This window comes from Papio anubis, chromosome 16 (genome assembly GCF_008728515.1).
Source record: "Papio anubis isolate 15944 chromosome 16, Panubis1.0, whole genome shotgun sequence".
Taxonomy (NCBI): domain Eukaryota; kingdom Metazoa; phylum Chordata; class Mammalia; order Primates; family Cercopithecidae; genus Papio; species Papio anubis.
Window position 1 is genome coordinate 70,393,037 of NC_044991.1, and position 15,957 is coordinate 70,408,993.

At 47.4% G+C, this 15,957-nt stretch overlaps 1 protein-coding gene across 14 annotated transcripts in view; it reads right to left on the reverse strand.

Annotated features, from left to right (window-relative positions):
• PTPRT (protein tyrosine phosphatase receptor type T) overlaps positions 1–14,283 on the reverse strand; it is a 1,118,479-nt gene extending 1,104,196 nt beyond the window's left edge. For 12 of the 14 annotated variants that reach the window (XM_017944806.3, XM_017944803.3, XM_017944801.3 and 9 more), the window contains exon 1: positions 14,157–14,283. In XM_017944806.3, coding sequence (XP_017800295.2) covers positions 14,157–14,244 — 88 coding nt within the window. In that variant the 5' untranslated portion in view covers positions 14,245–14,283. The remainder of the gene's footprint in view (positions 1–14,156) is intronic. The other 2 variants (XM_017944804.3, XM_017944802.3) reach the window with 1 other exon arrangement.
• Between the last annotated feature and the right edge of the window lie 1,674 nt (positions 14,284–15,957).

Below are 15,957 nucleotides of genomic sequence, written 5' to 3' on the forward strand. Positions count from 1 at the left end.
AAAGTTCTCTATTTCCCTTCTTCTGCATGATGCAAGGGTGTTAAGATTCCCCAGAGAAATCCTTTACAAACTCTGAAATAAGGCCTTCCATATAGAAAATAAATTCTAAATTTGTCTTGAAAAGATGACAGAAGAAAACTGTACATATATTTGAAATTCCTATTATCTGTACCTTATTAATAAATCTTAAATTTCAAGAACATCACTTGGAGCTGTGACTGTGCCTGCACTCCAGCCTCGCAACAGAGTGAGACCCCGGGCTCTGACTATGCCACTGCACTCCAGCCTGCCAACAGAGCGAGACCTCGGGCTCTGACTGTGCCACTGCACTCAGCCTGCCAACAGAGCGGGAGCCGGGCTCTGACTGTGCCACTGCACTCCAGCCTGCCAACAAGGGCGAGACCCCGGGCTCTGACTGTGCCACTGCACTCCAGCCTGCCAACAGGCGGAACCCGGGCTCTGACTGTGCCACTGCACTCCAGCCTGCCAACAGAGCGAGACCCCGGGCTCTGACTGTGCCACTGCACTCCAGCCTGCCAACAGAGCGAGACCCCGGGCTCTGACTGTGCCACTGCACTCCAGCCTGCCAACAGAGCGAGAACCCGGGCTCTGACTGTGCCACTGCACTCCAGCCTGCCAACAGAGCGAGACTCTGAGCTATGATTGTGCTGCTGCTGTGAACAGACATCACTTTTTAAAGGAATAATTGAAATGCAGAAATATTACAAAGAGAAGTGCAATTAACACCTAGGTTCTTCTCCATCAAGAATTATCAACCAATTTTAACAAATTTTCTTAAAGTATGTTCTCCTTTTCAAAAGCAACAGAGTATTACAGACAAAGCCAAAATGCCCTTTATCCACCATCCTAGTTCCATTTTTCCCATACCTCTTCTAAAGAGTGTAGCCTTCCATTCTGCTTTCAATGCTGACATAAACTTACACAGTTTGATTATTAATACCTATTTGATTGATGTATCCATTAAATTGACTCTGTTTTCTTTCTGCAGAGGAACATGTGGACTTGCAGATGCTGACTTTGGTTCATGTACCAGAAAATCCTGATATTTGTAAATTAGTCCTTAAGTAGATGCCCAGATTGTTAGTATAAGATCATCCAAGATGCTGATATAGAAGGGAAGTGGCATAGCAAAAACTGGGATGCTTCTATGCACAAGCAGGATTCTGCTAGTTTGAAGAGGTCACTAGCACCTCATTAGTAAACCATGAGGCCAGAAAAAGCCAGCCCAAGATATACTACATCTGCTTCAACCCTGTGTAGTCACCATGCTCCCATAATATCCTATATTTTTGGCTAAAGAAATCAAAAATGTATAGAAGTTTGGAAGCACATCCAAGGTCCTTACCAGATAACCTGTAACCCAACTGCAATGACGCCATTGGTGTCAGAAGTGGGACAGACATGAAGAACCTACCACAATGGCCACATTTTGGACAGGGATCAGAATATCAAAGTAGGACACAACGAGTAAAGCACGCCTAAAACATGAGAATTTGGGGGGAAGGAGCTGAGTCTACTGGAATTTACCCATGTTTCTTCTCCCTTCATCCATTTGGACCTGACATTTAGTGAAAGATGGCTGGCACAAAGGCAGTTAGCACGAGGCAAAATTCCTGGAACCTTTTGTGTGAGCCAAAGCAGTGGCTAGAACTAAGGATCTCCAGAAAAGCTGAAACGCTAAAAGGAGAAAATGTCTGAAGTTTCAGCCAAAAATCTATGGATCACAAAAGGATGCTCTCAAATTAGACATCTGAAAAGGTAACCTGGAATGGGAAAGATACCAAAGACCCCTAAAATCCCAGGTGGAACAGGTGGTCAGCAGCTTTCCAGGCACAAATGATAACTGCTGAGGTTTTGGAAGTGTGAGGAAATGGGAATGGAATGAAGAAATGCTTCAGTGCTCATCAAGCCAACTCTCAGGCAGAACGACTGCAATACAGAGAGATTTACACAAAGAAATTTAAATATATGCTAAATGTTTCGTATGTGGGAAGAGGAAAAGATAATAAGGATAAGAAATCTGACTTTATCAACCTTCAATAAAAAAGTGACACATCAGGAGCCTGGCCCCAAGTTACAGTTTTAAACTAAAAAACTCCGTTTTAAAATATGTGTATACTTTCTAAAGGCAGCAGTAACTTTGAAATTTGTTCAAATTAATTGCACTTTTCCACCAAAAATGGTGTTCGGAAGGTCAAGTCCCAGAAATATTTTTCTACTTGGAACTTTCTATTTTTCTTCCAAGAGGAAAACTTAAAGAACTACATTGAGATGGAAAATTCACCTTGGTAAGTATACCCAGAAAAAGTTTATAAAACTTCTGCTAAAGCAAGGGTGTTGTGGTACCTGGATTTGGTTGGGTGTTTGCATGATTAAGCTGAGCATCTCAAAAGTTGAAAACTGTGTATTTCCTCTTTTCCAGAAAGTTCCATTGCTCCTTAGTAAACCTAATAAAAATGACCTCAAAACTGCAACTGAAGTGTTAGAGCTGGCCTCTACTTCATCCCAGACAATTTTGTTTATGAGAAGATAACCACCCTGAACTGGAGCCAGCTGAGATACAGGGAGGAAGCTGACTTTGTGCCTGGCTTCTTTAAGGCTAGAAGCTCTGGGAAAATAACTAATCATTCCTGACACCCACCCTGCAACTCTGATTTGAGACCATTTAGAATCTTGGCTTAAAGTTGTGGTTTCTGAGCTGAAAGTCACTCCCCCATTCCAACACACACACTTTCTATTTAAAAAGGTGAAAAAATAATGCAAAAGGTTAAGAGATGGTAAATGGACAGTCTTAGGCAGAGGAAAGATTCACTGACAAAGAAAAATGTAACAGTCAAAACATCCAAAGCTCTGGATCTGGAAAGAGAAGAACGACTGGACACTGAAATGGCTTTGAACTCAAAGCTAGGACAGAAGAGCAGAACAAGTTCCTTGACCCAGGCCTGTTAGGTATATTTGTGCAGGTTCCACACCACAACAGGCAGCAGCCATGACCTAGACATAGTACCCCCACCTCCCTCACACCAGGAGGAGAGCCTGGCACCCAATCTTGCACAGCCAGATGTAGTAAGGCTGAAGGGGACAGGTAATAAATGGGAAACTGCTCAAAAACCTAACTCCCTGAAAGTGGAGGCCAAACACTTCCTCAAGGCAGATGAAGGGTGAACTCAAGGTGTCTTAGAGCCCTCCTTCCTAGGGTCACCTTGTAGAAATGACTCAAAAGGGCTTAGGGTTGGGACCATCATACATTGGTGCCTCTCCTGTCAAAATACAGATACCACCTAGACAAGAACAATGCGGATCTTTGGCATCACCACCACCCCCGAATCAAACAGTTAAGCTGTAAAAACCAGTAAATTCTTGAAGCACATCTTCACCAGAAGTCCAAAGTCTGGTCATCCCATTTAGATTTTGACAAAACATCCTTCCTTCACTGCAAGATCTCCTGGGGCCCTAAACACAGTCACCTTGAAAAGAATATTGTGACAGTCTCTTCTGATGACTGTACTACTGCCACAACAACCACAACCAAGAGTTCAGGCATGACATGTTTCAATCCATATAGTAACTTACGTGTTTACATCAGACTTTTTAATTGCTATAACTTATATTCTCTATGTTAGTTTTATGGAGCCCATTTTTAAACTTCTGGAAATGGGTTAGAAAGGTCTAAAATAAGCGCTAATTTTAAAAACTGGAATATGCAAATGTAATAAAAATATTAAATTTCAGCTAAATTATATTATAGCCCTAATATATTGGTGTTGTTTATAAATTGGTTTTTGTGGAACCTAGATACTAGTGGAAAAATTTTAGTCTTACAAAAACACAATCGTACTTCAGTCTTGGGGGTAAAGGTTGAAAAGTTTTCTGATGGATCTTCAGATTAATTCACTTTTACTTTCTGACATACCTAATTAACTTTTATAAAATTTAAACTAAATCCCTTCTGAGCTACTAAATCTCTCTACTCTAAGGCCTTTAAAGAGTGAAAACCTGACACTGAACTGACACTACTGCCACCCAAAATAAAAAGAATTAAAAGACCTGAACACACTTCAAAGGTTATATTTGTATTTTTTTCCGAGAAACAAGGTTCCCTACACTTGTGTGTGACTTCAGGTTCCTGTGGTGGGCAGCTCCTGAAGTGGATCCCAATGACCCCCACTGCCTGGTATTCATCCTGTGACGGTTAATCCCATGTGGCCACTCGGCTGGGCTAACAGATGCCCAGATAGCTGGTGAAATGTTATTTCTGGGTGTGTCTGTGAGGGCGTTTCTGGAAGAGATCAGCATTTGCACTGGTCAACTGAGTAAAGCAGATGGCCCTCCCCAATGCAGGTGGGCATCCTCCAATCCACTGGGGGCCCGAATAGAACAAAAAAGTAGAGGGAGGGCGAATTGCTCTCTTGGCTTGAGCTGGGACATCCATCCTCTCCTTCCCTTGGGCATCAGTACTCCTGGTTCTTGGGTGTTCGGACTCAAGTCAGAGCCTACACCACCAACCCCCAAATTCTCAGGCCTTCAGACTTCCACCATCAACTTTCGTGGGACTCCAGCTTACAGACTGTGGGACTTCTCGACCTCTAAACCTGCATAAGTCAATTCCTATAAGAAATCTCAGTCAATCAATCTCTCTCTCTCTCTCTCTCTCTCTCCCCCCCACCCACCCCGCCCCCGCTTCCTCCCTCTCCCTTTCCCTCTATATATATACGAGAGGGAGAGAGAGGAAGGGGGGGCAGGGGGAGAGAGAGAGAGATTGATTGAGATTTCTCATATATATATAGAGAGAGAGGGGGAGAGGGAGGGAGGGAGGGAGATATATATATATACACACACACACACACACACATATACATATACACACACACATACACACACATATACATATACACATTTTTTTTTTAGACAGAGTTTCAGTCATGTCTTCTGCGCAGGAATGCAATGGCACGGGCTCGGCTCACTGCAAATTCCCCCTCCCAGGTTCAAGCGATTCTCCTGCCTCAGTCTCCCAAGTAGCTGGGATTACAGGCATGCACCATCATGCTTGGCTAATTCTGCATTTTTAGTAGAGATGGGGTTTTACCATGTTGGCCAGGCCGGTCTCGAACCCCTAACCTTAGGTGATCTGCCCGCCTCGGCCTCCCAAAGTGCTGGAATTACAGGCGTGAGCCACCACACCCGGCCAATATATAATATACACTTAAAATGTGATACATAATATATGTGCCCTGTTATAAATTCTAATATATAGTCTATTGGTTCTGTTTCTCTGCAGAACTCTAAGACAACTTCCTTGTGCAATTCCTTTCCCTTGAGTATGAGCTGAACCTAGTGACTTGCTTCTGACAGAATATGACAAAGTGATGTGACATCACTTCCCAAATTAGGTTACAAAGGATTGTGACTTCTGTCTTCCTCACACTCGCTCCAGCCCTCTCACTTGCTCACTCTGACAAAGTCAGCTGCAACGTTGTGAGCTGTCCGATGAAGTGGACAAGTGTGTTTACATATGTGGCAAGTGCCTGTGTGGCACGGAACTGAGCGTGGCCTCTAGCAAACAACTCATGAGAGATGGAGGTCCTCAAGCCAAGAGCCCGTGAGTAAGTGAACCCCGCCAACAGTCATGTGAGTGAACCTGGAAGCAGACCCTTTCCCATTCAAGCTGAACTGACTGCAGCCTCTGAGGGGCCCTGAGCCACAGGACCCAAGCCACACAGATTCCTGAGCCAAAGAAATAGTGAGACGATAAAGCCACTGCACTGGGGGAGTAACTTGTTACTATCAGACAATTAATATAGCTCCTTTAGAAAAGGACTGGGCTTGCTTTTCCTTTTCAGAAAGTTGGTGCCCAAGAAAGAAACATGGACAGCTGGGACCTGACTCTGGACCTGACACTGGACCCAGGCATTTGGAGGCCAATTCCAAGATGCTAAAGAAAAAAAGACATGGTGACATCAACTTCTCAGCAATACTCATTTAAACACATAGTGTGGCAATGTGGCAAAATTATTTTTAATTAGATTAACGAGTTATCCTATTCAAACTAACTTTATGAAATCAAAGAGATAAATAATCATAAATGCATGCTGTTTAGAACCTCTTTCTTTTCTATCCCTAATGCCACCAGCCGTCCCCATTTTACCCTGCTGTATGCCAGTGTTCAAAGAAAATACCAAAAATCTGCGCCCAGATTCTGATGTTCCCACGACAAAGGGATCAGGGCTCTTTAAATAATAACTACTATTATAATAATATAATAAATAATAACAAACCAACACGTGGGTCTGAAAATCCTTGTTGTCACTGGAAAATAAGGACTCTCTCAAGGAGGCCTGGAGGTGGTAAATAAGAACCTGGTTTGAAGGAGCTCCCAGTAGCCAAACTGATCACTTAAGCAGCATAAAAGCGTAATTATAGTCAATCAGAGGAAGTCAAGACCACCCAAGGCCACTAGTATTTGTGATGATCCAATACGAAGCACTGTTTTTAAAACTCCTGCTTGCTGATGTGAACCCATTCATTCATGCTCAAGTTACAAAGAGACAAATGCGTGATCCCTGAGGGATGACTACATAATCACCCACCATGAGGTCAGGGAGGACCAAGAGAAATGGGTTTGTGGTCTTGTGTAGGCTTCTAGAACCAATAGGATAAAAGGGGGAGTAAAGCAAAATGAGGGGTGGTTTGAGAAGAAACAGGTTTCCAAGGTCCTGGGAAGCAGGAGCTGGAACATAACTGTGGGATACGGGGATATGTAGTCGGCAGCACTGCATTCTTCCAGGGAAGAGGATAAGCACCATGACGCCTAGAAAGTTAGAAGTCTGCAAACTATTTTTTTTTTTTTTAGACAGAGTCTCACTCTTTCGCCCAGGCAGAAGTACAGGGGCATGATCTCAGCTCCCTGCAACTTCCATCTCCTGGGTTCAAGTGAGTTTCATCCATAAGCCACCCAAGTAGCTGGGATTACAGGCATGCACCACCACACCCGGCTAACTTTTGTATTTGTAGTAGAGCCGGCATTTCATCACGTTGGACAGGCTGGTCTTGAGCTCCTGGCCTCAAGTGATCCATGCACCTCAGCCCCTCAAAGTGCTGGGATTACAGGCGTGAGCCACCACTCACCCAGCCGTGGTTTGCAAACATCTTTTAAGAGCAGCACTTGAAGAACTATTAGCGTGAAGTTCCTCCTGGGTGTTGATGGAAGCCCCCTACAAAGGCAGAGACAAAGTTGGTGCAGAACTGTTTTCCCCTCTGTTCATCCTGGCAGGAAACCAATGGTGGGGGAAAAAAAAAAAAAAAAGTTGCATCTGCTCGTGATCCAAGACACTTCTACTCTTCTGTTAAATCTCTACATCCTTAGCTTAATGAGAAAAGAAATGAATGAATGATCTCTTCTCTCCCCCACAAATCCCTACCCTACCAAAATACTCAGGGTAAAAGTTATTCATGTCTTTAATTTTAATAGACATTGCCAAATTAGCACTCAGAAAGGCTGTTTCAATTTTCGCTACTCAAAAATGAACAAAGCTACCTAATTGCTCAGATCCTTGTCAAGACTTGATAGTCTCAAACTTTAGCATTTTTGCCAAATTGATGAGGGGGAAAAATGCTACTTCACAGATTTAATTCACAGTCTAAAGAGCCTTTAAAAGGGCGAGAGATAATGATTTGCAAATTGCTAATACAACAAACTATTTTGGAAACTAGCAAGAGCTAAGTCATAGTAATGCCATTTCCTTGCTGCCTGTTTTCCGCCACGGACCAGGCTTGACAATTTACAGGAATTATCTCCAGCTCTTGCAGCAATGAGGCATCGGTAGTCCCATTTTGCAGATGTAGAAAAAAAGATTCAGAGCACTGAAGTAACTTATCAAGGCCACATCACAAGTGCATTAGGGAGCTGAGATGTACACATTAGTTTAACTTCACAAAGGCCCGTGGTCAAATAAAAGTTTTAACAGCTTTAGTCCATAAGATTTCATCCATCATCAGGGTACAATTCTATACCTTTTAGCAAATGTAGAGTTACACAACCATCACCACCTTCCAGTTTCCAAGTCAAGAAAGTTAGAGGTTTGCAAACATCTCTTGAGAGCGGCACATCAACTGTTTTCTCAGGTTCGTTTCCTATAAACCCCTGCTCCATGCGTAGCCCTAGGCAACCACTGGTCTGCTGTCTGTCTCTATAGATCTGCCTTATCTGTGCATCTCATAAAATATGCAGTCTGTTACATCCAGCTTCTTTTGCTTAGCATAATGTTCTCGAGGCCCATCCATGGTGTAGCCTGTATCAGCGGTTCATTCCTTTTTATTCCTAGTCGTATTCCCTCGGAGGGATTCGCCGGTTGATGGACATCTGGATTGTTTTCAGGTTTTGGCTTCTGTGAATAACGCTGCTACAAACATTCATGTTTGTGTCTTTCTGTGGACATATGTTTTCATTTCTGTTGGGCAGATTCCTAGAAGTGGAATTGCTGGATTTTATGGGGAGTGTCTGTTTAACTTTTTAAAGAAACTGCCAAACTGTTTACCGAAGTGGCTCCACCATTTTTTATTCCCTCCATCATCAAACAAAAATTGTCAACTGAATATCCAAGAAATGTGAGACTTTGCATCTCTTCTACTTATGCTCCAGGGGATGTGCTTGTGTGTCACACGCACTTTAGCAGCCTGGCTTCAGTGTGAGAAAAAATTAAGTCTGCCACACTGTGGGTCTGCTTCAATTTCCAGGTGACTTACCAGTCTGAAAGTGGATCTGATGAGGCTTCTGCACAGCCCCTCCTTGTGGATATACCTAGGAAGGGCGAACTGAAATAATGCTCACATTTGGGAGATAAAACAGGCCCTAATGGGCCAGGCGCGGTGGCTCACACCGGTAATCCCGGCAATTTGGGAGCCCGAGGTGGGCGGATCACAAGATTAAGAGATCGAGACCATCGTGACCAACATGGTGAAATCCCATCTCTACAAAAAATACAAAAATTAGCTGGGCGTGGTGGTGCGCACCTGTGGTCCCTGCTATTTGAGAGGCTGAGGCAGGAGAATTGCTTGAACCCAAGAAACGGAGGTCGCAGTGAGCCGAGATCAAGCCACTGCACTCCAGCCTGGCAATAGAGCAGTGAGACTCCGTCTAAAACAATAAAAAAAAAATTTTTTTTTTAAAAACACAGGCCCTAATGATCACCATGCCTCACTGACACCTCCCTCTCTCCCTGTTCCGCTTTATGGACACATCAATTCCCATGTTTTTACGGTTGACTTCTGCTAGGTCCCTTTGGAATGTATTTCTAGAATCCTCACTGGGTCCCTCTGTATCCTCTTTAGCACCTGCAACTCTTACCAATAGATAAAAAATAAATGGCATTATCCTGCTCATTTCTGCCTCTCCCTGGCAAATAAAAGTGCCCAGCAGGACCATATCAAATGCTGAAACCCACGACCCCAACCGGTCACCCTAACCCACCTGGACACACACTATTGATGAACCCCTGTCTCCACGGCTGTATCTGATTGTTGTTCATCCACTGAAAATATGTGGCTTTCTTCCTCTCCACACTAATCTGAATCATTCTGTAAGATTTCATGAGACACACTAACTGCTTTCTAGTATCTATGTGGTATTGCCTCCTGGACCCAATTCTGTAATGTGTTTGCAAATGCTATTATACTTGTCTGACATGGTTTGTTCTCAATAATCTCATAGCTTGTTAATTTATTTATTGGAATGCCATGGCCCTTGTTTGTTTTCTTATTCTTTGCTTTTTTATCAAGTGCACAAAGTTTCTTTGTCCCCCACAGCCCCAGAGTGCTGTGCACTTGATCTCCAGGTTAGGGAAGAGCAGAGGACAGAGCCCAAAAGCAAGGAAGGCTGTACATGGGAGAGTGTAGGAAGGGAAACAGAACGCGTCCAAATATTGTGTCCTGCCACAATATGTAACCATTTGTGGCTTATCAACACTTCTAAGTCAGAGGGTAAAATATGCCTAAAAGTCAACATTCCCTATTTAAACCCTTGAATGGCCAGATTTACTAGTGTCATCTGTCAGCAAATTTCATTGGCAATCTCTCTGTAAAAGCAGGTGCAGGGAATCAAGTCCCTAAAAAGCAGAAAAGGAAGAAAACTGGGTGGGTGTGGTAGCTCACGCCTGTAATCCCAGCACTTTGGGAGGCCGAGGTGGGCAGATCATCTGAGGTCAGGAGTTCGAGACCAGCCTGGCTAATATGATGAAACTCCGTCTCTAATAAAAATACAAAAATTAGTCAGGTATGGTGGCACATTCTTGTAATCCCAGCTACTTGGGAGGCTGAGGCAGGAGAATCACTTGAACCCAGGAGGCAGAGGTTGCAGTGAGCCAAGACTGCACCACTGCACTCCAGCCTCGGCGACAGAGTGAGACTCCATCTCAAAAAAAAAAAAAAAAAAAGAAACTAAAAATCATCACCAAACCCAGCCATCTCATGGTCAGTTCACTACTTAGCATAAGACTGATGCCCCACCCCCCGAGCCTGTGTGCATACACCTGTGCTGAGGTCAGTAACAGACAAGGCTCCTCTTGGGACAAAGTGCCTATTATGTACCAGGCAATCTTCCATTCACTCTGCATATAACATCTTACTTGGTTGCCACAAAGTCCAGCGAGACAGCTCTAATTATCCTCGCTTTACAAATGAGAAGCTGGAGATCTGAGAAGGTAAATGACTTGCCCAAGCTGGCATAGGTAGAAAGAAGCAGAGGAGGATTCAAACTGAGGACTTCAGACGCCAAAGCTCACACTCTTTTCTCTAAACCAGGCTGCCTGCTGAGTTAAATTCCCCTGCGCCCACCCTCCCCCACATTATAGCTGCCATGAGACTCTACCGTCTCTTCACCATCATCAATAAATATTTATCAAGGACCACTACCTACACAGAATTGCTCTTGTTTCCACAGCAACACACTGTCACGGAGTCAGGGAAGTATCCCGTGCTTGAAAGAGTGATGCTGTCATGTCCTCTGATCATGGCTGTGAAAGGTGACAGCTACACTACTGCATGGAACACTGTCTCAGCTGGCAGCCTGACGCCTGCAAGAGCTGTGCTGAGGACAAGCAAGAAAAAATTAAGTAGAGTAGAAACAGAGTGGGTTGTAACCCAAGAAGATGGTCTGTTTTTACTATGTGTTTGCAATTGTTGCTGGAAGAGAATTTAAGCCAGGTTTGCACATTAATTGTTCTTTTATTAGGAAACAAATCAAGCAATCCATGACAGAAAGTAAAATTCAACTGTACGGCTAACAGTTCCCCAGAGGTATACAGCAGTGATTATCGAGTTAAATGACTACATTGCTAACAATTGCAATTGCAAGTCAGTCCCCTATAAGATCCATTTTTGCTCTCAATATGTGGATTTTGAAATCCACTGGTAAATGAACTAATTATCCCCTTATTCATTTAACTGTCTCTCTCTTCCCCCATCCCAAATCATGTTTTGCCACATTGTTAAGAGGCTGTTTTTAAATGTTTTTTGTTTGTTTGATTTTTCTATCATTCCTTCCAAAAACTGTCGTGGCTCAAGAAATATGTCTTAGAGTAAGGAAAAAGGAAATTGCCTTTTGATGACAAGCTTCCGCCCCTGACTTTTGGACACTGAGACCAACATGTTACAGCAAAACATATTAGCCCAACTATGTTATGGATGTAACCTTACAAATTGAAATTGCTTTCGAGATTGGGAATTTTCAGATCAAAAGAACATGGAAAACACACTACTTAGTCTTAAAATGTATTTATCCAAACTTGCCAAAAGTTTTAAATAAAATACTTTAAAGGAAATCAAGTTATTGTCATATTTATACTAGATTTGAAATTCTAACAATTTCTGAATTTAGGAATAAAATAAGAATATAAGTCCATTTTTTAAGTCAACATTTACAGTATTCTTGTTTTGGCAGATACAGATGTTCATGAGGAACCCTGGAAAAAAAAAATCTAATTTAGATGGTCGAGCTACCGTTAAACTGGAAAGGAGAGGACAGATATATACAGAAAATCCCCATTTCTACAAATGCGTGAGGCTTAGAATGCACCAGTTCTCCAATACAAGCTAATCCCATTCGTTTAAGGAGCCCCTGGCACAAAGGCAGCCACTTGCTAAATATATGCTATATAGTAGGTTTGCAGAAGCCAGCCTGCTCAGGTAGACCCAAAAGAAACACAGGATGCCTTAACAGATTTCTTCCCAAACCATATTCCAGGATTTCTTTTCTTTCTCCTGCATTCTAAAGAGCAAACAAAGAAAAGGTGCTCGCTCCTCACACTTCTCTAAATGTTTTAACAAAAGGCTGCTGAATAAACACATTACTCATTTAAAAATTGAAAAGAAGTTCTATTCCTGATACGAAAGCAACCAGATTTGCATTTTAATAGTTGTGGGCGAGCGCCACCTGGCGGGAGCATCCGGAACGGGCGGCGTTCAGCACTGGACAGCCTCCCGAGCCGGTACGGGTTTTACCGCTTACTACCCAAGAATGATTTGAGACCCGTGATGGAATATTTTTGATCCTGTTTCTGCAGCGGGAACGTGAGTGGTATTAATGTGTGGTTGGCCGGTCATGCATTAGAGGATATAAAATCTGAGTCACGAATCATGCCTGGGTGTCCAGGACTGCCCCGGGCATCCTCCCTAGCACCCCTCCCTCCCTAGCACACCTAACACACACTCCAAAATGAGGAAAACGAGAATTGTGCACCATCTTTAGAATGATGCTGTGGCTGTCCCTCTTCTCTCACTTGCTAATCCAACCTTTCAGCTTCACACACCTCTAAAGGAGTGTCTTCGTCACCCAACTTCCCAGCCAGGGAAACAGGCTGTCCCTTCACAGAAGTCGCCTATTCCTCTTCCATTTTAGTACCAAGCAAGGAAGGCTCTAACGCATTTCCAACGGAATGTCCCTCCAGCGGCCCTTAACCTCAGACGCAGCCTGTGCAAACACGCTGTACTTCCGCACAGGTTCGTTCTTTTTCTCTTTCTTCCTTTCCTTCTTTCGGTGAGATAATAAATGGGCACAGCTGTTGCTCAGCGATCCAAAACGAGCCTGTTCCTGCGTCCCACGGGCTGATCTCAGCCTGTCCCCGTGATCCCAGCCACCTCAGCCCGGCGTAGTTACACCAAAAGCAATCGGTGCTAAGAAACTTTAAGGTGATTTTGAACTTGGAAGTACACCTGCAGCACTCCCTCCCTTCTCTTCTTCCCTCTGCCGCTACTCTTGGGGGGGAGCGGGGGGCTTGGGGCTGGAAGCTGCCTGCGGTGGGGCTTGGTGATGTTTAAGACCCTGGACTGTGATGCCCTCCAGCACCCGCCAACGTGCCTTTAGGAGCACGGCAGGGCACTCCCCCCCCCCCCCCCCCCCCCCCCCCCCCGGGGGACTACCTCTGCTCACCTCCTTCCCGTGGCCAAACCCAAATATGAGTCCCCGAACTTTTCAGGAGCAGACGCGCACACGGGTCAAATCCAGTCCCCTCCAAGGGCCTTAACACGGGCGCCCAGCTACCTCGGAGAAAAGCCAGCGGGTAGGGCGGAGGCACTGCTCTCGGTCATCAACGCAAACATCCCCACGGGTGCCTTCAGCGGCTTGATTAGGGGAGCAGCGTGTTCAGAGCAAATGTGGAGCTTCCTGTATCTCCGAGGAGAAAAGAAAAGCCGCCGCCCCTGCAGCCTCGGCCTGCTGGGGACCTGTCCTCCCCACTAAAAGCGCGCGCTGCCCGGGAGGGAACGCTCCACCCTGGGCGTCGGTGCCGCTCCTCATCTCGCCGCCCCAAACACTCAAGTGGCAGATTCCGACAAGTGGGAGGCAGCAAGTGGAAATATTCGCAACAACCGCGGAAAGTTACTCCAGCCCGGGGGACCGGCAGGAAAGTGAAGCTGTGAACTTCGCCAAACGCGAGCTGCCGAGAGACGCGAGGGACCAGGCTGGCTGGCCGGGGCGCGCGGGGACACGGCTTCCCGCGCCTGCAGGCTAGACCCGGGTTCCGGCCATGGGGACCCGCGCCCCCGCGAGCCCGCGCAACTTTCTCCTCCGAGGGCCCCGCAGCTCGGAGCCCGCGCGCATCCGGGAGGGAGCGGGGAGCCCAGGGGAGCCGAGCGGGCGCACTCACCTGCGGCGCTCTGAGCCCGGGCGCCGGGCAGCGGCGGCAGCTGCAGCCTCAGGAGCAGGCTGAGGGCGAGCGCGGCGAGGCTCGCCATCCGGGCGGCGGCGGGCGGCTCAGCCCCTTCCCGCGGGGGCCGGGGCTGGGGCCGGGACTGGGGCGGGCGCGGGGCGGCCCCGCATCGCCGGTGCGGCCGCTGGCTGTGAGCGCGGCTGGCTCCGCTCGGGCTCCCGGAGCCGGCGCCGCTGCGCTCCAAGCCGAGGCGCGGCGCGAACTGAGGCAGGAGGCTGGGCGGGGGCGGGACGCGGGGGGCGGGGGGCGGTGTCCCCCGAGTCCTAACGCCGCCGCCGTCGCCGCCGCCGCCCGCCCGGGCGCTCCGCCTCGGCCGTGCACACACCCTCGTGCGCACGCCCGCGCCTGGCACACGCCCGCGGCTGGCACACGCGGGCTCCCCCGCACACCCTCTCCAGGGCCGACCAGCTCGGGCCGCTGGCACAGTCACGCGCGTCCACACATCACCCCCGCACCCGCACGCCCGGCAGGGTCCTTGCCTCTTCGCCCCGCGCGGTGCCGCGCAGCCAAGCATCGTCTGCCCTGTGGGGGCGCAGGTACGGGGGCGGTGCGGGGAGGAGGGAGCGGGAGCAGCCGTTTGAACTCGGGTTGGGGAACAGGTGAATGGGGGTTCGGTGGCGAGAGGAGGGAGGGAGGGAGGGAGGGAGCAGCCCTCACAACTCAAGATAAGGGGCCAGGTGAATTGCGAAAGCGGGTGGGGGCGTCTGCCCAAAGCTGGGGCAGGCGGCAGCTGGCCAGGGTCTCGGGCACACCCTGAGATGAGAATTTCATCTAAGAGCGCGCGCGCGCACACACACACAACCCACTCACACTCTTCTGGGCGCATCGCTGACCGCGCCACAATCGCCGCCCCCCTCGGTTAGCCGCCCACCCCATCTTCTTGTTCACCCACATTTCTCTTGTCCCCACCACCACGCGGAAGGGGGCGCAGACGGGGCATGAGACATCCCCCCCACCCCCCGCAATTTTTCTCTGGCAGCCTTCCCTTTCCTTTTCTAGGGAGACAGAACCATGTAGCTTTTTCCCTTGTCTTCTCGGTCTTAACAAAGACCTGGTTGGGGCTGAAAGCCTAAAACCACAGATCAGCGCTGGCGCTGTCCCTCGCAGCCCACAGCCTGGCTCGCTGCTGTCCTGGGAGGCAGCTGGTACCTGAGTCTTGACTGGGGGTCTGCGATGTAAAAGCCAGGGGCAGGGACACCCAGAAATGCTTCCGGAATTCACACTTTGGGAACACTTTGCTACCTGGCCAAAGCCCTCCTTCTTCTGTGTCAGCCCGGCCCCCCACCCCCATCCTTGCTGGGATGCCAGGGACCCGGGAGACTGTAGGGGAATTGTGAAAATCAAGCATGGCAGGGTTTCCAAAAGTGGGGAGCCCCAGGCTCTGGACCCAAGTTGTCATGGCAGAGAACACAGGGCCTCACTCTGTCAGTCCCCAGCCCCCACTAGGTAGAGTGGAACAGTTCCCTTGAATGGAAACCCAATTACTCCTCCTACCCAACACTTACAATCCCAGGCAAATTCTTCCACCCCTCTCTGGACCCCGACTCCCACCACCACCACTATGACCGTCACCACTTTCAAAAGCTGAAGTGCTTGGACTAGCCTGTTGGACCAACCAGTGCCTCCCACACTTGCCTGGTCAAAGAACTACCAGGAAATTTTCTCCAAGTCCTGCTTCCCAGACCCCTGCTGGGGAGAGTGGAATTCGGCAGGCCTGTCGGGGGTGGCCTGGGAGTTG